This window comes from Solanum stenotomum, chromosome 10 (genome assembly GCF_019186545.1).
Source record: "Solanum stenotomum isolate F172 chromosome 10, ASM1918654v1, whole genome shotgun sequence".
NCBI classification, from domain to species: Eukaryota; Viridiplantae; Streptophyta; class Magnoliopsida; order Solanales; family Solanaceae; genus Solanum; species Solanum stenotomum.
The window spans coordinates 2,740,185-2,766,473 of NC_064291.1; the positions used below are offsets into that span (position 1 = coordinate 2,740,185).

Sequence of the window (26,289 nt, forward strand, 5' to 3'; positions counted from 1 at the left end):
GTTAGAACTTTCTCAATATAACTTGATTGAGTAAGAGTCAAGTCATTCACTAATCTTATGATTTTAATACCCAAAATTACATTAGCTTCTCCAAGATCTTTTATTTCAAATTGAGAAGGTAGAAAAGATTTTATTTCTTTGACTCTTTCAATATCCGTTCCAAAGATCAACATATCATCTACATAAAGACATATTATAACATCAGAATTTTCTTGAAATTTGCTAAATATGCAAATATCACCACCATTGATTGAGTAGCCATTAGAAATCATTACTCTTCTAAATTTCTCATTCCATTGTTTTGGAGCTTGTTTTAATCCATAGAGAGATTTAAGATACAGAATAGTCCTCCATATTTAAAATATTATTGGTGTACTTTTAGTTCACCCTCAAACTTTTGTCCTTTTTATTGAAATGGAGAGGTTCATCGGATCGATTTCATGTGTAATACAAAATTTTCTTTCCTTGCAACATCATATGTCAACAATAAATTGATATAGTTCAATAAGTGAAGATAAGTTCTTAGTTTAACTACAATAATATTTATACTGGATAAAGTGTTCTTCTTCTGACCTTCTTTCACATGGAGTTATTAATTCTGCTAAACATTGAGGAAGAGATTGAAAATTCCATACATATAATTATGGACCAAACCAATGTTAAAAATTATGCAAAAGTTTGAAGGAGGATAAAAAATGCACTCATATTGCAAACATGAAGCACTAGTAGTGCTCCGCATGAAAAAACAAGGATGATTTGAGTTTTAGCTCAAATATAAGAGATTATTTTGGACTTTTTCTCCATTCAACAAATATTCTTTTCTCCTTTTTTTTCTTTAGTTACACATACAGAAAGCATATATATTATTTAAGAGCAACTTTCACATATAGCAAACACAAAAATCATATGTGTATGATATAGCTATAGTTTGCATAATTGCGCTCCATTACAAACATAAATATGTATAATTCGCTATACATATACAAATGAAAGCTATGGCTATTTCGTTATACATATATACAAAAGAAGCAATTGTACAATTTGTTTCGGCATACATATACAAAAGAATCAATTATATAATCTGTTTTGTATAAAGCGAGAAAGCGAGAAAGAGAGAAAGACAAAAGAAAATTGGGCAGGGGAAGATCGTATTTGTATAATCATAAGTGTATATGACAAAAATATATGCATTTATATTTGTATATACAATTTTCTCTCGCTTTATACAAATACAAACACAATGTATACATTTGTGTTTGTATAAAGTGAGAGAGGCGAGTGAGAGTGGTGAGCGAGCCCTGGAGAGTGGCGAGCGAGATCTGAGAGAGGGGAGACAGGAAAACGAAAATATATGTATATATACAATTTTCTCTCGCTTTGTACAAACACAAACACATTTTATACATTTGTGTTTGTATAAAAGCGAGAGAGGCAAGCGAGACTGGCAGCAACACGAGAGAGGTGAGCGAGATTCCATTAGGGAGAGAGGCGAAAATAGCAACAGTTTGATGTGGGGTACAATTAAATCAAACTATGTTTATAGCATTTAATTTGAATTAATAGTTTGCTATTATATACAATTTTTCCATTATTCAATCAGTCTAATTTATGTGCCAGTATTTAATTGTTTATAAAATTTTTAAAAAATAAAAACTTCTAAATTTGTGCTTTTAAAAAAAAATATATGTTTGTGTGACCAAGAAAAATACCATTAGTATAGAGTTAAATTAGTGAGATTTCTTCCACCTTTAACTTACATTGAAAAGCATACAATTTAGTAATATCCACTCATAATATTTTCAACTTCACATAATATTCACTTCAAATAACTTCATAAAACTCAAGGAATATCTATCCATCACTTTACAATTATTAATTAAATTTGTCATGAATCAATAAAGTATCATTTGGTTGTTATTGGCTTAATTTTTAGCTCTCACGTGTTACAAATAAAAGTCAAATCACTTTAATGTCACATGACACTCTAGCGGGTCTAAATTAGGACCATTGTAGTTTGGGGAGGAGGCTATGAGGTAATAAAAGGCGAGAATTTGAACCCATCGTTATGAGGTAATAAAAGGCAGATTGAAAATTTGAAAACGATTGGTGCATCATAAAAAAAAATGCATGCTAATTGAAAAATGTCACTCAATATTGACTAGTCTGATAATTTTACTAATCATAGAACTATAAATTATTACTAACATATAAATATAAATTGAATATCAATTATGATCATATATGATAATTATTATGATCTAATATAAATTATTTATGTAAGAAGCCTATTCTCAATGGGCTAATTTAAGCCATGTCTATACATGTTGAAAGAGGATGGTCAATGCACCTAATTTTGGGGTGAATGAAGTTTTTTATATGTTGATGTTTTTGAAATGATCTTTTCAAGTATTTAAAAATAGGGATAGTTTCAGATATAAATAAAAAAGTAATTAGTTTACAAGAAATATAGTCTTATTTTTATTTGCATAAAGATAGTCAAAAGTCATAGAAAATACACACTGACTATACACTATGATATATTCAAAAAACTGAATATAGCTTATATATACATGTGTTATACATAACTATATATTATGATACACTAAAAAAAATGGACATAGTTTAACCATACATGAAGTATACACTGATGATACATGAAGTATACACTACCTATTCAATCTCATCAATTCAAAATCTCTTCTAAACAATCTCAAATTTTAGTTATGAAATTCTCTTAATGTTTTGAGTTTTTTGATATATAATTCACTCGAAACGTTTAACATTTACGATACATCAATTTTTTAAGAAGGAAGAAGGAGGAGGTGGATATCAAAGATAATGCTACAACAAAAGGGAAATGTATTATATATTTTACTTTGGGACAAGGCTTTTGATAGGTTGATGGATTGAATCAAAGTCCAAGTAGTTTATCAAAGCCTAAAATCTATCCAAAAATAAGATCCAACAATATTTAAACATCACAATCAAATTTACTTTAAAAAATACTCTAATAATAAGTTCTTTGAAAGAAAGAAACACATTAATCCAAAAAATAATTTAATATATAAACAAACTATACTACCCTTTTTATTAGTTAAAGTGCTTCTAAAAAAAACTATTTTAATTAATTCATACAGACTTGTGAATTTTTCAAAAAATTTACTTACAATGAATATAAATATTTTCTTACCATAGTTGATGATTTCAGTAGGAGAACTTAAACTTGTAAACTGTGAAAAGTAATGCATTCTCAATTTTAAAAGATTTTTTTAATGATAATTGAACGAAAATTTAATCATAAAGTCCAGAAAATAAGATCAGATAATGCATTTGAGTTGGAAAAGGGGATTCAAGAAGTAGAATTCTTTCATAAGAGATCACAGGGTTCATTCGAACCTCCAATTGATGAAAAAAATTACATTGCTTAAACATAGTTAAATTTTTTTAAATACATATAATAAATATTAAATCTATTCAATTTCTTCGTATGTTCACTTCTTCATGTTTTATACTCTCTAATTAAAAATTATGCCTCTGTCACTTAATAGTCTAGTTTTATTTTTCAAAAAGAGTGGGGACCATAAAAAGAAAAATACTTTTATGCAGTGAAATAATAATAATAATAATAATAATTTATTATTAAAAAGCAAGAAACTTGTAGTAATTTAGTTGGCACCGACAGCACTTGAAATATATAAAGGTGGCCCAGGATGCAATAGCATATGCCTTTTTTCATCTGTCGGTGAACTAGATAGTCACTCCCTTTTCTTCGAAAATCGATCAAAATCGAATCATAACTGATAATGAAATTATAAGTATTAAATAATCAAATTAATAAGTTGAATATAGGATTCTACAAGTATCAATTATCAGTTTAATTTTTATAATTTTATTTTTATATTGAATAAATTGATAATTCATTAATTGTTTTATTAATACGCGTTTCACTTTAAATTTATTCTTTTATTATTTTTTCTTACTTTGTCTCTAACTTGTGAAACAAAATCTCATTCTTTTCACATTCATCATCGTCCACGTAAGATATATATTTGATGTGACAAGTAAAATTCAAGATCTAAGTCTTTGAGGTGTTTAGGTATCGTCGTTATCATTGTTATTATTATTATTTGTGCGGTTGAAGTACATTTGTCCTCTATTAAAATTTTCGAAGGTTAAAAATACAAAAAAGATTTGTTTTTAACTTGTTAAATAAAAACATTATTCGTGTTCATCATCATTGTCCACATAATATGATACTTGATCTGACATGTACTTCAGGTTCTACATCGAGGTGTTTAGGTATTGTCATTATAATTATTATTGCTGTTGATGTAATTATTAATTTTTATTATCATCATATTCAAATGAGTTGCTTTACAATTTGTTTGAATTAAAAAACAATTTTCTTTTAATAAGAATATTAGAATACAACTGAAATAACCAACTTTAGAATCTTCGTTTTTGATTAAATAAAAATTCCACCAAAAAAGTAAACCAAAATCATTCCTACCATTAACCAATTTTTAAAATGTCATTTTCAAGTATTTATTTGAATTTTAAAAGGACCACATTATTTTAACAACGTGATTAAGAAAAATACACTTTGAACACCTTACCCAGGCCCCCACCCCAGGTATAATAAATTTTTTGCAACTATAAATATTTATGTGTACTGAATAACAACACATTAAATTCAAGTTTAGTTTCACAAAAGTAAATTTTCAAAGGATAAAATATATGCAAATCTTATAACTATCTTGAAAATAAAAATAAAAAAATTATTTCAAATAGATCATCGATTCAAAAATTTTTTTTGTGTATTTTTACAAAAAAATAAAAAATAGAGTACTCCCTTTGTCCCTTTTTAGTTGTCCTATTGTACCTTTTGAAAGTCACTTTGACTAATTTATAAAGTTAAATTAGATTATATTAATTTGATATTTTAAACTAAAAAATTAGCTATTCAAAAATTATACGAAAAATATTATAAATTTCAATTTTTATATATCAGTATGATGAAAAAATAAATCATAAAATATTACTTAAAATTCTTACCGTTTAACTCTTAAAAGGGAAACCATGATAACTCAAATATCAAATTATATAATTCCTGTTTATTTACGTATTTATTTATTTCTTTATTTCCTAAATAGTATATTGCCCATACTCTAACAGCTACTTTCTTGAAAGAAAAAAAAAATCAAAAATCAGTTTTGCCCCCAATATTTTTGAATCCCAAAACAGCTCAAATTACTAAGCAAAAGAGGACAAGAAAACATTCTGCCACTGCACTATTTTATTAACTTATCCCTATATATACATAACAAAAAAATTTAAAGTGAAAAAGGAATTTTATGTGTCATTTGTGCTCCCAAGAAACTAAACAATTAATGTTAATAAATTACTTATAAACCTAATAGGCAGTAGTCACACACATAATAACTTACTCAATCTAATTTCATAAATGAAAGTATTTATCGATATTAATTAATTGTCATTAGATTTAATATAAATTTTAGAGATATTTACAAAAAGTGTTAATTATCTTTAAAAAATATATATTTAACTTCAATTAAATCATTCAAATACAGTTGATATAGTAAAAGCACAATTAAAATATGATTTTTGGGATGAAATTTGTGGCGTCAACATTAATTAGTGTTGAAAATCATTTTTAGTATAACGTAAGAACAATGATATAAAAAACAAACTAAGAAAAAAACAGAAAGATCAAACACTTTTGCAGTAGCATTAAGAATTAACAGCAAAAAACAATTAATAGTACTGACAATAATTGAGAAAGCACTTAACAAAAGAACTTTTAAGAGGAAAAAATAATAATACTTACTTTAACAGTCATTCGTTAGTCTAAAGTGCCTAATTATGAATTTGAACAATCTCTCCCTCCTACCCCTACCTCCACTCTCTACACACAAAAAGATACTTTCAATTCCAATTTATTTATTTTATTTTGATTTGATACAGAGTTTAATGTACGTTCGATTATATTTATTATGAAATTTAAAAGATTTTATTTTCAAAGTGAAAATGAAATTTAAAAGATTTTATTTTCAAAGTGAAAATGAAATTTGAAAATTGGTAATTGTGTTTCGCCATGATACAAATTGATTTTTTTTTTTTTTTTTGGTGAGTAATTCAGAGAGATAAAAGATTTTTTTTGAATTTTATGGCTATGAACTAAAGTTACATTGAATATACTAAAATGTTCACTAATTCTATAGTATTAAATATATTACGTAAAAAGTAAAAATTAAAATAACTATCAATATGAATTGTTAAACAACTAAAAATAAGAGTAAGATAAACAAATCGAAATAGTAAAGAACAAAGAGTAGAAAATTTAGAAGAACAATTGAGCTAAAAGTTTAGTGGATATGAAGTTTTTATCTTAAAGATTAGATTTTTTTTCTTTCACATAATTTTTTTCAGCATTCAGTCAACACATGAAAACATTCTTCATATTTACAGTTCTAATGGATGAAGTTGACAGCTAGTGTTTATTTTTTTTACTTATTTTTAGTACATAACTTTCATAGCTTAAATCCAAAAAAGTGGGAAAGTAAAAATTTTCAAGAAGTAGGGGGGGAGGGGGAGGGTTTCACAGGTGGTAATTTATGGCATATACCTTCCTCTATAATGTTGCTTAGCTTCTTTTTTATTTTTTTAAGTTGCTTGAGTTGCTTCTGAAGGTATGCAAAGAATCTTAACATTTTGTTGTATTTTGGTTTAGTAAGAAAAAAAATGGAGAGTTGTTGAATTTCTTTTATAGTGTAACAGAAAAACTTGTTCTTGAATTTTTCAAGATCTGGTGAATTTGTTGTTGAAAGTAGCTTAAATGGCTCCAAGATTGCATTTTTCTGACTGGTGGGGTAAAGATAAACAAAGGGGAACACCAGTTATAGTGAAAATGGAGAACCCCAATTTCTCCATTGTTGAAATTGATGGTCCTGATGCTGCATTTAAGCCTATAGAGAAGAGTAGAGGCAAGAATGCTAAACAAGTGACATGGGTTTTGTTGCTTAAGGCTAACCAAGCTGTTGGTTGTGTTGCTTGGCTTGCAACAATTTTGTGGAGTTTAATTGGTACTATCAAGAATAGGTTGATTTTGAGAAAAGGGGTTTCTCTTGCAAGTGAAAAACTTGGAAAGAGTAATCTACTTTTTAGAATAATCAAAGTTTGTTTGGGGGTTTCTTTGGTTATGTTAGCTTTTGAAGTGATTGCTTACTTCAAAGGTTGGCATTATTTTCAGAATCCAAATTTGTATATACCACATACTTCTGATGTTTTGGGGTTGTTTCATATACTATATGTTGTTTGGTTGGATTTTCGCGCTGATTATATCGCACCTTCAGTTCAAAAACTCTCCACATTCTGTACTGTTTTATTCCTAATTCAGTCGTTAGATCGTTTGGTACTTTGTTTGGGTTGCTTTTACATTAAGTGCAAGAAGATTAAGCCAAGGATTGAAGGGGATCCATTTAAATCAGATGATCTTGAGGGATCAAACAACAGTTACTACCCTATGGTTCTTGTGCAGATTCCTATGTGTAACGAAAAAGAGGTAATTTTGATGTTGCTGCCCTTTTGAATTGTTATCATTTTATCTTCTCATTTTTGTACTGTGGCTCCTGTTTAAGTTTTGAACTTTTCGTTAGGAGTCAACATGAATCAATTCTAGACTTTGAACTAGTTGAAGTTTATTTGGTAATATACGTGTTGATTTAGGTGAATTCGACAAGTGAGGCTTGCTCGAGTGATTGAGCACCTCCACCATCAATTGGTAAGTTGAGGGTTCGAGTCATACTGGAGGGTAAGTGGGAACGCTATTGATCTTCCTATTATGAAAGAAAAATGACCAAAACAAAGAAGATTTTAGGTGAATTCAACTACTTTCTTGTTGTGGTGCTAAACAATTTATATTTATGGTTTAGCTTGCTGATTCACTTTATTTTTATGGTCTCTTTCTTGCTTTTTCTGTTTTAGGGAACAGAAGTGGTTCAGGCATGTTCTCTAGCAATTGCTTGTACTTGGCACTAACTTTTCTCTTCACAATAGTAATGCGATTTTTAGTATCTTATTACCAACGAAGGAACTTGAGCGTTTTGCGGATCTTTGTCTAGATTAAGCACATAGTATGTGAGGCTTAAGTTAGTCGCGTTCTACATGCAAAAAAGACATGGTTGTTATGTTTTTCAATGAAACCAATATAATTTTCATCTTACATTTTTTTTTTTTTTTTTCATTCTGAGTTAAGTATTCAAAAGTTTTTCTTCTTACTGATGCTGCACAGGTATATGAGATGTCTATATCAGCAGTTTGCCAACTTGATTGGCCAAAAGACCGTTTGTTGATTCAAATTCTTGATGATTCCGACAATGAGTGCATCCAAGACTTAATAAAGTCAGAGGTCGCGAAATGGAACCAAAAGGGTGTCAACATAATTTACAGGCACCGTCTGGCTAGAACTGGTTACAAAGCCGGGAACTTGAAGTCCGCAATGAGTTGTGACTATGTGAAGGATTATGAATTTGTTGCAATCTTTGATGCAGACTTTCAACCAACTCCAGATTTTCTTAAGCAAACAGTCCCGCATTTCAAGGTGAAATATGTTTCTTTCTTCTTTTCTTCCTTTCGTGAGTTCGATGATGTTATTGTTGACGATTAACGTGTATTCTTTAACTTCACCACAGGACAACCCCGAGCTAGGATTGGTTCAAACAAGATGGGCATTTGTTAACAAGGATGAGAACTTGCTGACTCGTCTACAAAACATTAATCTGTGTTTTCATTTTGAGGTGGAACAACAGGTGAATGGAGTATTCTTGAACTTCTTTGGTTTCAACGGAACTGCTGGTATTTGGAGAATCAAAGCTTTGGAAGAGTCTGGAGGTTGGCTTGAGAGGACAACCGTGGAGGATATGGATATTGCTGTTCGTGCACATCTCAACGGTTGGAAGTTCATATATCTTAATGATGTGCGGGTAAGGATTGTCCACTTTCACAGTTTTGTTAAATGTGCTAATGCTACCATATATTGCTACTTTGACTAGCATTTGTTGCAAGCGGTTTTATTATTTCAGAATTTAGTTGCACATAGAACTAGTTTGGGATTGAGATGTACTTGCAAGTAGAAGCTGGAGTTTTATTGACTTGACTAAGATTCAAAGGTCAATAACTTCGTTCATTAGTTGCATTCTTTCATTTGAAAGATAAAAATCATTCCATCCTCTTTCGTTCTGTTCCATTCTTTAATTTAAAACATACCCCTCAACATCTACATTGTTAGATATCAAATCTTGATTTTTAGTTGAAAAATAAAATAAAATTGAGTCATTCACTCGAATTGCACCCGGTTCACGAAACACGTGGTTTTATGGCTGTGTGATTGGTTCTACCTTCTGGTCTTTTTTCTTCTTTTAAAATACTGAAATCCTGCTTGATGAAACTTTTGTGAGGTCTTATACCCGACAACTTTTGTACTTCTTTATTTAGTATATTCTTTGTGAATTTGGAAATCTAATCACAATGCTCATTGTATCAACATGGAAAAAATAGGTCCTGTGTGAAGTTCCTGAATCTTTTGAAGCTTATAGGAAGCAGCAACATCGATGGCATTCGGGACCCATGCAACTTTTCCGAGTTTGTCTTCCTGCTATTGTTTCTTCCAAGGTATATTGACTCTTCTCCTTCAGTTTTTTCTTCTGATGTTAAGAAACCTACAATATTAAATACTGGAATGGAAGGGGCAATGAAATGAATATCGAGGCTTCGTATTGCTAATCCCAACTAGCTTGAGATTGAGGCGTAGTTATAACATTCTAATGGAACTTTTATTTTGGAACTTCTGTGCAGATATCTATATGGAAGAAAGCCAACTTAATACTGCTTTTCTTTTTGTTGAGAAAGCTCATTCTTCCCTTCTATTCATTCACATTGTTTTGTGTAGTGCTTCCTCTAACCATGTTCATCCCGGAAGCCGAGCTCCCTTTCTGGGTTGTTTGCTACATACCCATTCTTATGACACTTCTAAACATTCTTCCAGCACCAAAATCCATTCCTTTCATCGCCCCCTACCTCCTTTTCGAAAACACTATGTCAGTGACAAAGTTCAATGCTATGGTATCTGGACTTTTCCAATTGGGAAGTTCATACGAGTGGGTTGTTACCAAAAAAGCAGGAAGGTCTTCTGAATCCGACCTATTGGCTGCTGCTGAAAAAGATTTGAAAGCATTTGGAGCACCACAGATTAGCAGAGGGGCTTCGGAAAGTGAACTTTCTGAGCTGAACCGATTGAACAAACAGAAAGATGAAACTTCTACACCTGTCAAGAAGAGCAACAAAATATACAGAAAAGAGCTAGCTCTTGCTTTCTTACTCTTAACGGCGTCAGCTAGAAGCCTTTTATCTGCTCATGGTCTCCACTTTTACTTCCTTCTTTTCCAAGGAGTGACATTCCTCCTCGTTGGTCTTGATCTTATCGGAGAGCAGATTAGTTAATATTGCTCAAGAGAGGAGAAAGAGCAACCTACATATTGTATTTCAAGAGCTGATACACTTCCTCTCATCTGAACTTTGTACCGGCAGAACAACAGAGTCCAGGGAATAGCTCGGATATTTCCAGATATCGACTTCTGCTATATGAAATGAAGCCAATTAGGATTTTGTACGCGAGACTATTATGTCATGCCTGTGTGAGTTCCCTAATATCTTTAGATAGGGTAATTATTGTAAGTTTTTTACATAGAGTCAATTGTTTGTCAATAATACTATAGGTAGAAGCAATCTCATTTTTTTTTACTTCACTTATATCTCATTTGGGATTTCTCAAAAGCAGTACTTGTGTTGTTCAAGGCATTTCACATTCATCATATTATGTATATAAGGATTTAAAATGGCCTAAATAAGGCCTAGTCAAACTTGCCTTTCAAATTCTTGGAATTGTCTGTTGTAATGAATAAGACACTTTACCATCCATGTACATTTGCTTTTGTTGGTTTTGCTTTCTTTGGTTACCATGCTCTGGTGTAGGGTAATTCTTATCTTGAGGTGACTTAGCAATTGACTGATCTTGTAAGCCTTTATGATAACTATTCATGGCAGAGTCGCGACACTACAGTCGTGCCCCCACGTGGGCGAGTATGTAGGCTATGCCCTTCTCTATGTTGTCACCTCAAGCGGATGTGATTTGGTGTAAACATTGAGCATGAGTGAGATTTTATGTATATGTTTGTGGTAAAACTTGCAATAGCCTTTACCATGGAGTACATTGAAATAAAAGATGGAGGGAGCAGGGTCCAACACAAGAAAAGGTGGTTGCACCAAGTGGATGTTGGAATCACAGAGCATTTGCTACCTCTCATTTGTGTAGGTATCAGATAACTCTATTCATCAAAGCTTATATAGACGTATAGGAAAAAATGATACACAAAAAATCACCTTGTGTTTTTCATCTCTGCTCCCATAGATTTCATCATTGTCTGTTAGAGTGTCAAATGGGGGGATTAGGCTTAAATTGAGCAAATTAAAATAGGTTGAGCTAATAAATGGATTGAGGTGAAATGACTAAAATAGAGTAAAAATTGATTAGGTCATGACATGTCCAGTTTGATCCAATTTGTTTGAATGGTCCACCTTCCCCTACACCACCCTTTACTTAGGTCCACCCTTCCCTTGGCCCCCTACCCTAAGTTGAGATTTGACCTCGACTCAAGACTCAAGCCCTGAACCTTGATTGGACCCTGACTCGAGACACATGAATCGATCCTCAACCCGACCCTCAGGACATCAGACTCAACCTTGACTGGACTTGATTCCCGATCCTCTGTCTCCATCGAGACTCAACCCGACCACAACCCGAAACCAACCCCTTAGAACAAGAACTTGACCCTTGACCTTTGGCGTCAACTCTCGACTCAAGACCTGACACTTGAGACCCGATCATTACTCGAGACCTAACCCTCGACCCTTGGCCTCAACTCTCGACTCAAGAACTGACACTTGAGACCCGACCCTTACTCGAGACCTAACCCAATCCTCTATCCTCAGTCTCTACTCGAGACTTGATTCAGACTCGAGACCCAACTTGACCCTAGCTCTAACCCTGGACTCGAGACATAGGAACTAACCAGAGATCCGACCCTTGACTTGGGACCCAATCCCGACTCGAGACCTGACCTTGACCTTAACCTAAGTCTCTATATTTTGTACTCTCTCTTATATAGTGGATTGTTCATCTCCTCTCGTGAATTGGGTTGACTGACCAAACCTTATTTTGCATCTCTTTTGATATATTCCTCTTTTATCTTCTTACTTATAGTCTTCCAAAGTTTATTTTGCTAGCTTCCGCTTGACATTTGATTATTTGGTCCTAAGAATTAAACCTTAGATATATTGAAAAAAGACACTTTATGGCTCTTCTATTGGGACCTCAAAATGGTCCTTCAAATGATGAGCTCTTCACCTCTATCTAGGGTGTACATGAACAGGGCCTAATTTATTTTTTTGTAAGGTTCATTATTGAGACAAAAAAAAAGGTGTCGGCAGTGCAAAAAGAGATACAACACATGAATCTTGAGTGGAAAAATGTAGGTCAGCACAAGGCTTCAAACTTTTCATTTTACTTGCTATGGCATTGCTTATTTGTTTACATAAGGGTCCACATATCTTTTTGTGGGCAATTTGTAGATTTTGTGTTTTTTTTTTGTTTTTGTTTTGGTAAAGACACCAAGAGTTAATTTTTGTGTTGTCTTTGTGGGGGGGTAGGGGGTGGGATGGGGGTGGAGGGAGGGGAGGAGTCAGCATATTCCTAGGGGTTCATCCGAACCTCCTTTGGCGGAAAATTTTACTATTTATACATAATTAAAAAAAAATTAGGTATGTATCATAGATGTCGAACCCCCTTCCACTAGTTCATGTGTTTACTTCTCAGATTTTGAACCCCCTTATTCAAAATTTTGGCTCCACCACGGGGTGTAGGGGTATTGTTTTCTGTTGGGGTATGTCTACTTCTTTCATTAAACACTCTCTATGGTCCATGCCATTAAAATTTTGTCTTTGCAACTAGGAAGGATTTTTTTTTATCTGACAAATTACCAAGTGAAGAGTCCCCTCCCCCTTTGACATGTTACATTTAATGACATTTTGATATTCTCCAGCTAGGCAGTGTGTGTTTATTAATTTCCTTTTTCACCTTTATGTCAATTATGTATGTACTTCCTTTCATGCTTTACATACTTTTTAACCGAAAAAACCGCTAAATTTTTATTGTAAAACTTGGTGGATAATGAGTCTGTCTTTTTATCCAAGATTAACATTTTCATCATCCAAGTCATCAAGTGGTGAGTCCTCTTGCATGTTATGTGTATCTATATATTAAAAAGTTTATTGAATACTTATAAATATTTGAATATGAATCTAATTATTATTATAATATTCACTGGATTTATTGTAGAAATATTCCATAAATTTTAAATTCTGAGTTCGCTTCTGATAAGCGATTTATTGAGAGGAGATGAACATCCTAATGGAATGGGATTTTAAGCTTGATGACTATGAAGGGGGTTATTAATTTTGGTAATGAAATGGTAGGGATATTTTGAAGACCTAAGAAAAGGATAGAACATGCTAAGATGATAGATGAATATTTTAAAAATGTTTCAAGAATAGAGCCTCTGGTAGGTGGAGAGTATATCCTAATAATTAATGTCCTATCTTGAGTTTTTAGTACCACAACTTGTGCTTTTTTGTGACTACATTGGTTTTTTAATCTCAAGTTTTGATATTTTTTTATATTGTGTTAATTGACTAAACAAGCGAAGGTATTAAGCAAAAATTTGAACTATATGAAGGAGTATTTTAGAGAGTAAGAGTTTCAGAATAAGTAGAAGTAAAACTAAATACATGTATTGCAGGTTTAGTCAACATGAGAAAAGAAAAGTTAAGGTGAGAGTAGATCGGATTGCGTCCCAATGCCAACAAAGTGAAAGATAATTAGTTCTATAGAAATTTGTAAGTTGGTAAATATTATATGATAGTGAATGTTGGGCTGCTAAAATTCAACATATCCACAAGATGAGTGTTATCGAGATACTAATGCTAAAATGAATGTACGTTAATATAAGACTAGATAAGAGATTAGAAATGAATGCATTTGTCAGAAGGTGCAAGTAATACACATTGAAGATAAAATACGAGAAGATCACTTGAGATGATTTGGACATGTTTCGCATCGACCTATAGATGCACTTGTCTAAAGGTGTGAAACTAAAGTAAGTAAAGTTGTTAAAATGAGATGGGGTAGACCTAAAATTACATGGAAGGAAGTTCACTCAAAAGACCTGCAAATGCTCCGTTTCAATGCTGACTTAGCTAAAAATAGGACACAATAAAAGAAAAAGATTCATATAGGCAATAGCTGCTAGTTGATGATAGGTTTAAGACTTTTTATTTCACACGTGTATCTATTACTGTCACTACATCAAAAATGATCTTTAGCGGTAATTAATTAACGACAATAGCTCAATAGCCGCTAAATATATATTTTTAGCGGCAATTAACACTCTTTGTATATGTCCCTAAAGCCTTTAGCGACATTAGATCTAATGACACTTAACTAATGTCGGTAAAGACTTTAGCACTCTTTATTAATTGACCTATTTATTGTCGCTAAAAGTTGTTTTTGTTGTAGTGTGTCGTTGTCATCTTTACTTGTTCATATTTGACTTTACATACTCTTTAAGAAACAATAAATAGAGGGATAATTTTACTATATCACCCCTATTAATTATAAGCCATCTAAATATTGAAAAATGAATAGTATTTAATATCAAGGGTAAAATAGACACTTATTTCTTGATTTTTCAAACTGTACAAATAAAGTTAAACAACTACTTTTAATATACTAGACAAATAAAGATGGACGGAGAGAGTAATTCAAACTTTAATTCTTCCAAAACATAAAAAGATATCATTTTTTTATAGATTAAAAAATATTCAAAATATATCATTTAACATAAATTTCGGGTGCGAATAAATTTTTTACTTTAACCACAAAAATACCAACATCATAATTGTCCAAACAAATAGACAACAAAAATAAATAAAGTGAATCTTGCTAGTTATTGGATTGTATATAGGGCCGAAAGCCCATTTGTCTTTTTTGCAGTCTTTATCCTGTTTGCTTACCGATCCACTAAGCTAGTCTATTAAGGCCCAAAGCCCATTTCTTATTTGGCCGCTGGACAAAAATAATTACAACTGCTAGCCACTATATAGGAAATATTACAGGAATATACTATTTAACACTTTAATCAACAATATATATAGATACTCCTTTTTAATTACAAAACTAATTTTTTAATTACAAACATAACAACATAATAGATGCACATTATTTTATTTTTATGTGGGATGCCGTTTTATTTGCTATTTTTTGGGATAGTGGGCTGAATTTTTGGGAGTGATAATTTCTATTTTATTTTTAATTCCCAATCACAATCTAATACGTTTCATTTTCTAAAAAAGAAAGAAGATGTTTTACCCTCTGTTTGGATCATTGTTACTCATTGTATTGTATCGTTACTATACCTACAATGTTTGTTTTGTTTGTTACTTAAAATATATTGTATTGTATTGTTAAATTATGTTGTTACGTAATAATGAAAACCTCCATTTTATGGAATAACCAATTTGGTGTGTTCCCATTGTTACTTAATTTCTTTTTCCAATTATATCTTTACATAATATTTCATAATACTATTTTACCCTTTACCTTATATTATTTAATTTTAGTCAAACCTCCTACCCTAGAATAACTATTGATATTTTAGTAAATTTATAAATTACAATACAATACGATACCGTCAAACCAAACAATAAAAATATTATTAAATAACAACAAACAATACAGTGTAGCCAAATATTGTATCTACCATACAATACAATACAGTTTAAACCAAACAATAAAAATATTATTAAACAACAACAAACAATACATCTAGCCAAATGTTGTATCTACCATACAATATAATACAGTACAATAGAGTACAATACAATACAATACATTATGAAACAATGGGTAACAATAATCCAAACAATGTTAGTCTCTCTTAACTTCTTATTCATGAAATCACACCATTTAATTTTTATTCTCTCACTTATGCCATTGTTATTTCTTGGTAAAAATCTTCATCTTTTCTTATCAAGAATTTTGGTTCTTCTTGTTAATATTGTTTTTCAAAATTATTTATAATTTGAAATACAATTGTGTGTTTTCTTTGATTTGTACGATTATGAATAGGACAAATCTTATATATTCGTTTCCTAGAAAGAACCTTGGGTATTGGCAGTTGGATAGCAACTATTAATAATTCTGATGTGTGTTCGAGATCAAGTTTCGAGTTGAATGCATTCGCTTCATCTGCATGAGTGAATATGGAAGATAAAATCTTGCCATGGATAGTCAAAAGTTTATCTATGTTACTCCTAATTTGTCAAAAGCGGAGGTTAAGGAAAAAGAGTTTCCAACTGTTGATTTGAAGGAGTATTCATATGATGGTGATTGTATTAAAGAAATTCAGTTTAGAACAATTTCTACCATCAATTTATCATATTTTGATAAAGTTTTTGTTATACAGTTGGATAAACTTAATTGTTAATTAATACTAATTTTTTTTATCTTTGTATTTCATTGTGCCTAATTTTTAGTTCTTCTGGAAATTCCGAAAATTAATATTTCTCAAAATGTAATGTTGTTCATTCTAGTGTTGGAACTGAAAGATAATATTTGATAAAAATATTAGTGTTTGTGATGGTATAAAATTATGGTACATTATGTGATATAATTGTGGTATAAAGTTAGTGTTCAGACTATCAATTTAGCAAGAGGATTACACCATATTTTAATTCAACAATACACATCAATATATATCATTTTATATACGAATCTGTTGAAATTTTCATAAATCATTTTTTATCCAAAAGATAATTATGTACCACAATCAAAATCAACATTTTGACAATAATACCTTTCAGGTACTACATTATAAGAAACTACACCATATTTGTATCAAATATGTACTAAAAATCTTTTTTATATCCAAAAAGTAATTTTATACCACAATCAAAGTCAATGTTTTGACAATAATTCCTTTCAGTTACTACACTATAAGAAACTTCACCATATTTGTATCAAGTATGTACTAAAAATTTTCTTACCCATAGAGGTTATTCACAAATATTGCAATTCCTAATAATCAATTTCATAATACCATTAAATTTAAATTTTTAATTAATTTCATTAAAAAATAAATTCACATTTTGATGACTAGTTATTTATAATCTGGTTTCAAATACTATTTATTATTTATATAAGGACGCTTTAATTGGTGATAAAATCAACACGCTGTGATATTAAACAATCAAACTCCTCCATTGATGAACCTTGAGTTCATATGAGAAAGGAGGAAGAAGAAGAAGATTCTGGAAAAGCTACATGTAAATTTGTTTCATTGAAAATGAATTAAAAGTGAGTAACTATTACATCTGAATCTATATATATAGATAGACTAACTAACAGAATTAAAACAGAATCTGACTTCTCGTAACTAACTCTAACAGTACTATAACAAACTTGTATCTAACTAATTTTGTGAATAGTGAACAGTAATAACTAACTTATATTCTCATCACCCCCCTCAAGTTGGAGGTAAGTGAGTTTACAGACAACTTGTTCAATAGTGTATTATGCTTAACTCCAGTCAAGGCCTTTGTAAAGATGTCTGCTAATTGTGAATCAGTAGAGATGTGATGAAGTGTAATCAGGCCTTGCTGAAGTTTATCCCTAACAAAGTGGCAATCGATTTCTATGTGTTTGGTCCTTTCATGGAAGACCGGATTTTTTGGCAATATGTACTGCAGCTTGACTGTCACAGAAGACCTGAATTGGCAAGGAGCAATTCACAGATAACTCTTTCAGTAATCTTTCAAACCATACCAGCTCACCTACTACTTGTCTCACAGCCCTGTATTCTGCTTCTGCAGAGGATAAAGAAACCGTGGCTTGTTTCTTAGACTTCCAACTGATAGGGCTATCACCCATAAGTACTAGATAACCACTGACTGACTTCCTTGAATCAGGACAGGCAGCCCAGTCTGAGTCACAATAGGCATTTACAGTAAGATCAGGCTTGTTCGAGATGAAAATTCCCATTGTAGGATCTTGTTTCAAATATCTCAGAACATGATAACCAGCCTTCAAGTGTGGTTCCCTAGGAGTTTGCATGAATTGACTGAGATGCTGCACACTATAAGCTATATCCATCCTAGTATTTGTAAGAAAATTGAGTTTCCCTATCAACTTCCTGTAATGGGTAGGATCAGACAATAATTCCCCATCTGTTGCCTTCAATTTCTCAGTATAATCAAGTGGTGAGGTTGCAATTTTACAGTTAAAAGAATCAAACTCCTTCAAGAGGTCAGTAGTGAACTTCCTTTGTGAAATAAGAACTCCATCAGGCCTGTACAATATTTCTAACCCCAAGAAGTAGTGCAATCTACCTAGATCTTTTATCTTGAACTGATCATGTAAAAAGGATTTCAAAGAGTTGATTTCCTCCAAGTCAGTTCCAGTTAAGATCACATCATCTACATATATGGCAACAAACACTAAAGAATCTCCCTTTCTCTTAAGAAACAGTGAGTAGTCACTATCTGAATGTATGTACCCTCTTGAACAAAGACTGCTGGCCAATTTTTCATACCATTGTCGACTGGCTTGCTTCAAGCCATACAATGATTTCTGCAATCTGCACACCATATTTTGACTGTTCACTGCAAGACCTTGTGGTAATGTCATATACACTTCCTCATTCAAATCACCATGAAGGAAAGCATTATTGACATCCAATTGATAAAGGTTCCACCCCCTCTTAACAGCCAAGGTTATGAGAGTTCTAACAGTGGTCATCTTGACCACAGGAGAAAAGGTCTCATTATAGTCTATTCCAGCTTGTTGAGTGTACCCCTTAACCACTAGCCTTGCCTTGAACCTCTCCACACTACCATCTGCTTTGTGTTTGATTTTGTAGACCCATTTACAACCAATAGCATTCTTTCCTTTGGGAAAGGGGACCAGTTCCCAAGTGTTATTTGCATACAATGCTTCAAATTCTTGTGTCATTGCCTTTTGCCAGGCAGGATGCAAGATTGCTTCTTCATATGAGGAAGGTTCACAGTCATGTGACATGTTTTCAATTAACTGTTGACTATCAGAACATAAAGTTGTGAAGCAAACACTGTCATGGTTGGATACAAAAGAAGTGAGGGAATGGTGTGGACTGGAAGTGCTTATGGTTGAATGTAGGTTAGGAAGACTGTAATTGTATTCCTTCAAGTAAGTGGGAGTATGAAGTGATCTAGTTGTTCTTCTAAGGGCAGGTATAACATCACAAGATGTGGTGGTAGGTGGATGGATATCATGGTCTGTAGGTGAGTTTGTGTTTTCATCAGTAGTGTTGATTATTTGATTTGTAGTGACTGCATGTGATATGTTAGTGTCCAATAATTCATCATCAGAAAACATGCTTGTTGAATTTGAAGTATAAGTAGAAGTATTTGAGTGATGAACTAGAAGCTTTAAAACAGAAGGAAAACTGGAACCATCAGGAGCAAGCACAAAAGGAAACACAGACTCCTGAAAAATAACATCCCTAGACACATGAACTCTCTTGGTTGCTAGATCTAATACCTTGTATCCTTTTGTATTGAATGGATATCCAACAAATATATGTGGTGTTGCCCTTGGTTCAAACTTGTCCTTGTGAGTTTTCAAAGTAGTGGGAAAGCATAGACAACCAAAACTTCTTAGATGAGAGTATGTGGGTGGTGTATGGTATAACAGTTCATAGGGAGTTTTATTGTTTAAAGGTTTAGAAGGCAGTCTATTAATGAGGTATGTGGCTGTTAATACACATTCTCCCCAGTACCTCATAGGTAATTTAGACTGAAATAGGAGGGCTCTTGCTGTTTCAAGGAGGTATTTGTGTTTTCTTTCAACTATGCCATTTTGTTGAGGTGTATATGGACAAGATTTTTGGTGTATTATTCCCTTTGTTTGGAAAAAATGTGTGGCCTCAGTAGAAGTGAATTCCATACCATTATCAGACCTGATAGTTTTCAATTTGGTCTGGAATTGAGTCTCCACAAGAGATATGAAAGCCTTAATAGTTTGTAGGGCATTACTTTTACATCGTAGTAGTTGTGTCCAAGTTGATCTAGTAAAATCATCTACCATGGTCAAGAAATAGTGATAACCATCATGAGTAGGGATGTGATATGGTCCCCATAGGTCAACGTGAATCAGCTCAAAAACTTTACTAGTGGTAGTTGTGCTTTCTGGGAATGGCATTCTAGATTGTCTAGCCATAGGGCATATGGCACAAATGAAAGGTTGTTTGGTAGAGAAAGGAATGGGTATAGTTGGAATACTTTTCATCTTTACAAAAGGTACATGACCTAGTCTAGCATGCCATAATAGTTCATCTATATGAGAGTTATCAGATTTAACAACAAAAGAAGAACAATCAGTAATGTGGCATGATGAAGAAAAATCAAGTTTAGGACAACCACCTTTATTATCAACAGAAGAATGTTTTACAGTAGGTGGTACTGAAACTTCATGACACTTAGCTAAAAAGGGAACAAAAGTACAATGACTGGAAATGACATGAGGTCTCTTGCTCCCAGTAGACAATGGACAACAGTTGTGGCACTTTGAACATAAGAAATATAGACCATTCTTGGCTCTACCAAGTTCCAGAGGGCTCTTCAGAGAAGGGCCCTGCAACAAACAAGAAATGCTGTTAAAACTCACCACACCTTTGAGTTGAAATGCTAGACAATGAACTGATATTAGATTAAACTTGAAACTAGGAACAAAAAGCACTTTCTGCAGAGTTAAAACTGGACTTAAACAAACATCACCAATTTCAGTCACTTTAACTTTGTAACCATTTGGTAAGCTGATAAGGAAAGGATATGGTAATGGTCTAATGTTTGTGAGAGTGTTTTTATTGTAGGTCATGTGATGTGATGCTCCCGAGTCTATGATCCAAGAGTCAGCAGTTAATTTTACACATCTACAAGAAAGATCACCTATCTCAGTAATGGAAGAGTAACAAGCAAGTATACCTGCCAGATTCACAGCTCCACTTAGCATGTTGTCTGAGTTAGGAGCTCCATATCCAGCCTGCAGGGATCCCAAAAGATTGAGCAAATGTTCATACTGATCTTTGGACAAGTTCAAAGGCATTTGTTTCCTCAACTCAGGGTCCTCTTCACAGTGGTTCCTATCATTCTCAGATGTGCACATATTTGCTGCAGAACCAGCACTCTTCCCCTTGGAAAACTTCGAGTTGGATGGATATCCATGAAGTTTGTAGCATCTTTCTCTTGTGTGACCTGTTCTCCTGCAGAAATCACAAAACAAGGAACTCCTGCTGGTGCTAGAATTACCTCTTAACACATTTGTATTATTCAAATTCCCAGAGACTCCTGTGCTCCCTTTAGAGGAATTGTAGTTTGTTCTGGGGCCTCCCTTAGATCCTGTAGCAAGAGCATTCAGTGAAGTTGAGTCCAAAGCTGTGTGGTTGTGAGGTCTTACTTCCCTCTGTTTTTCCTCTTAAGACAAAATGGCAAAAGCTTGTGCCATACTAGGCAGGGTACTCATCATGAGAATGTTTCCTCTGATGACAGTGTAAATTTCATTCAGTCCCATCAAGAATTGTATGAGTCTTCTATCTTGTTCAGCTTTGACCAACCTTATCTTACCACCACAAGTGCAAACACAACTACATTGAGAGCTTACATCGACAGTGCTCATCTCCTCCCAAAGTTTCTTCATCTTTGTGTAGTATCCAGTAACATCCAAGGTGCCTTGGACAAGATCATTTATCTCCTTGTGAAGCTGGTACAACTTACAGCCATTAGTCTGATCATACCTTTCTTCCAATTCAGCCCACAATTCCTGTGCATTGTTAACGTACTGCAGACTATCCCTTAGATCTGGTGACAAGGAATTCAGAATCCAAGAGGTTACCATATCATCACACCTCTCCCACTGCTGGAAGCTAGGATCATCTGGATTTGGTTTTACAACCTTCCCATTGATAAAACCTGTCTTGCTCTTAACTGACAAGGCCCTAAGAACAGCTCTCCTCCAGGATCTATAACCAGTACCATCGAAAACTCCAGGCAATAGAGAAGAACCTGCATTCTCGGAAGGGTGTAGATAGAAAGGACTAGGAATCTCAAACCTAACCGTGGATGTAGAACCACTTGGAATTGGATCAACTTGTTGATCAACCATATCGAAAATAGATCGAGAAACAAATTTCAATTTGAGGAATCAACAACTGAAACTCAAAATTGAAACAACAAAAAAACTCGAAAAAAAAACTCTTTGAGAATTGAAGCTCACAGACTGTTGTAGATGCGGAAAGGAAACAGGATCTATGCCCTGTGCTCTGATACCATGATAAAATCAACACGCTGTGATATTAAACAATCAAACTCCTCCATTGATGAACCTTGAGTTCATATGAGAAAGGAGGAAGAAGAAGAAGATTCTGGAAAAGCTACATGTAAATTTGTTTCATTGAAAATGAATTAAAAGTGAGTAACTATTACATCTGAATCTATATATATAGATAGACTAACTAACAGAATTAAAACAGAATCTGACTTCTCGTAACTAACTCTAACAGTACTATAACAAACTTGTATCTAACTAATTTTGTGAATAGTGAACAGTAATAACTAACTTATATTCTCATCAATTGGTATATAATTTTGTCTACTAAATGTTATCATGTACGTCTACAGATTAATTTAAATTCAAATATATCACCATTATTAGTACCACAAGAGTCACAACTATTTGTACTACATCAACCATAAAAAATATTTACTAGTCTAATTATAAATGTAGACTAATGCAGATACCAATTAATAGTTTACACCACAAAAATCTGCAGATCAATTTAAAATCCAACCATATATACAATTTCCATTACCACAACAGCAATTGTTTGAACATTTTATAGCATTCACGAATAAATTTATAATGTAAAATACCATTAAATAATGATTCTACAAAACAGATTAATAAATTAAAACAACATAACACTGCGATGTCAATTTAGTGGTGGAAATTTGATACAAGATTTCTTGTTGTGACCCCGTGTAGGGGAAGAAGAAATGGGGAGGAAATTACAAGGTGGGGAATCGAATTTTCACCAACAAGGTGATAGTTCAGGTAGTTAACTAAGTTACTAAGATTCCCCCCTTAGTTAACCTATTATAATTAGTGTTCGCGTCATAAATGATTCCTTCAATCTTGAAATCTACATACCTTCCTGCAATATATTTCAAAATAGAGTTAAGAATAACGATATAAACCACAAACACATCTACCAAAAGATAATATAAATTAACTATGCTATATAAAATACACCAACATATAATGGTGTTTTAAATTTAATTCAGCATAAAAGTTCAGTTTGAATAATGATATACAGTATGATTTGTTTATGTAAAATTCCTAATTGTATTGGTATACAAGATGCTTTTACCTCTTAAAGTTAGTACGTATGGGTGTTATCTTGGTATGAATACACCAACACAAATTGATCACTAATTAAACCAAATTTTCGTATCTACTTTATACTTTCAAAGTATGTACCTTAATTCAATCAAAAATCACATTCATCATAAACTAATAAATTATTTACAATCAACGACATATACTACAAATACATACACATACACCAAACAAAATTTATAGTATGTTTTAAAGCATATTTTTGCTGACTAGATAATTTTTAACTTAAATATGATGTTTATAGCACCATCATGTACCAACATATGAGCACTATTTTCACCATTATCATGTAAAACAATAAAACCAATGCTGAATGACACCAAAAAAATCAGCATGTTCACCAAATAAATTAAAACGATTAATTTCACCAAATAAAATCAACTCCAAATGAAGTCAAGCATTTTGATTATTAAAAACGATTAAATTCACCAAATAAATTACCAAACCAGATAATCACTAACTATTCAACAAATATGCACCAAAACTAATGAATTAATAAAATAAAATAAAAAATCGGAATGGGTGAATATCAACAACAACCCATATTACATCATTAATTAAACAACTCATGATAGACAAAAATTATTTTTTTAAAAGTGATTTTTAACGTAAATACAGTGTTTAAACAATTATTATGTACCAAAATTTAATCAATACATTCACCATAACCATGAACAATAAAACCTATACCGAATGACACAAAAAAAAAAATCAATAGTATACTGAACGTGCCGTCCATAATTTTGATAATTAAAAAAGATTACTTTCACCAAATCAATTACCAAAAAAGACAATCACTAAATATTATTTCTCTTCTGAATCTCAAAACCATAGAAAAAATTAATAAAAATAAATAAAATCCAAATCACGAAATTGATGAGTAACAACAACAATGACCATGTTTTTCAATTACACGATAAAAAAAAACACCAATTATATATTGAAAGTATAATTAACATCTGATACATCCCAACGTCCTTTATGTTGAATTAGGATTGAATAATTGTTGGTATCCATGATTGAACAGTCAATCAGAATGAATGGAAAGAGAGTTTTATATTTGTTAAGAAACCTTTTATTGGTAGGAGAGAATATTTATAACCACTTAGAGTAAATCATGGGATTTGGGAAAAATAGGGAATACCATAAATCGTGGAGCACGAATTCACGTTTTTTTTTTTTTAAGTTAAACATAACTTTGAACTATTGTTATATAGGTGAAAAAAAAAACTATTGTCATATAGTGGTAATTAAGATACTTTATTTGTATACTTGAGTTTTTTCCCCATATATATTATACATGTATCTATTGTACAAATTTTCATATTTATTTTTCAAATGATGAGAATTGTTGAAAAGAATATCTAGATTGTTAAATCATGGGGATTCATCTACTTTGTAAGGTTTATTCCCGATGACCGTTAATATGAGTCGCGGTTGTTGAAGATTCGCTTTCGCTCAGAAAAAACTCATAAGTCTCTTAAACTAGTATTTGTGGTTCAAATATTAAAATAGTATTAGAGTCAGGTCCATGACTGAAGTAGGCTCCTAAACCATACACGAATGATGATATACTACAATCCATGATTGTACACGCTTCCGTCCAAATAGTGTCTGAGCATGAAAGAGAGTGATGCAACAAAAATATCCAACATCGATCGAAATTAGATTTCTAGACTTCTTATATGACTTAGGTAATTCACCTTTCTTCGAGCTAATTTTTTGAATATAAATTAGGTCCAAAGTCTATATTTATATATATATATATAAGGTTGAAGAGCTAATAATTCACCAATAGTAGCACCAAAACCACCCACCCTGAGAAAACACATTTTGAATACTTCAACTTTCACATACAAAGTTGACTGTTATTGTTTCTTACTCCCTCTGTCCTTATGTGAGATTTTTGTTTTTTGAGAGTCAAAACGGTTTAAGTTTGATCAGAAATTTACACATGAAATTTTTAATTTATTTGAAATGAAATTTATATATATTTGTAGGCTACGTAAAAAGTATTGTAAGTCACAGTAATTGATAATTCAAAATGTTTAAAAGATCTATGAAAAACTTACGATCAAAGATAAATTTGTTTGAAGCTCAAAATTCGAAAAGTACCAGATAAAATGTAACGGAGGGAATATTAAAAGAAAATTCATAAAAATTTCTGAAACATTAGTTAAACAAACTAAGACTTCTTCCTGACAATGATATGGCAATATTGAAAATAGTTTGATTCTGAAAGTACTTACTTCTAATTAGATAAGTCAAAAGATTATTTGAATGTGTAGACAGTTGAAAACTCAGATTTGAATATGTATTCTATGTAATATACTTTTCTTCTATTGATGATTTTAGTAATATTTTACTTTGAAGCAAGTATCTATTGGAAATCACGATGGTCTCGGATGTAAAATTAAATTTCATAAAGAGATTTTTTTATTTTCTAGTTGACATATATAAATTGAATAATAAGAATTTACTTGGTGTAATTTCACAAGTGAAGTCTAGAGAGACTAAAATCAACGTAGATTTTATGAAGTAAAAATATTTTTTAAAAAAATTCAATGAAAAATATATAAGAGTTGAAAGGTGTGGCCGGTTGGGAGAGTTCA

At 32.0% G+C, this 26,289-nt stretch overlaps 1 protein-coding gene across 1 annotated transcript; it reads left to right on the top strand.

Moving 5' to 3' along the window:
• Window positions 1-6,692: 6,692 nt before the first annotated feature.
• On the top strand, window positions 6,693-10,995 carry LOC125841495 (probable xyloglucan glycosyltransferase 5). The gene is made up of 5 exons (XM_049520643.1): window positions 6,693-7,582; window positions 8,312-8,620; window positions 8,712-9,002; window positions 9,577-9,690; window positions 9,874-10,995. The coding sequence occupies exons 1-5, from the start codon at window positions 6,857-6,859 to the stop codon at window positions 10,516-10,518; spliced, it is 2,085 nt and encodes a 694-aa protein (XP_049376600.1). The 5' UTR covers window positions 6,693-6,856; the 3' UTR covers window positions 10,519-10,995.
• The last annotated feature ends 15,294 nt before the right edge of the window (window positions 10,996-26,289 follow it).

Coding starts and splice junctions, on each gene's coding strand:
- LOC125841495 (XM_049520643.1), top strand. CDS start 6,857: ATGGCTCCAAGATTGCATTTTTCTGACTGGTGGGGTAAAGATAAACAA. Junction 7,583..8,311: donor CTATGTGTAACGAAAAAGAG/GTAATTTTGATG, acceptor GATGCTGCACAG/GTATATGAGATGTCTATATC. Junction 8,621..8,711: donor AAACAGTCCCGCATTTCAAG/GTGAAATATGTT, acceptor ACTTCACCACAG/GACAACCCCGAGCTAGGATT.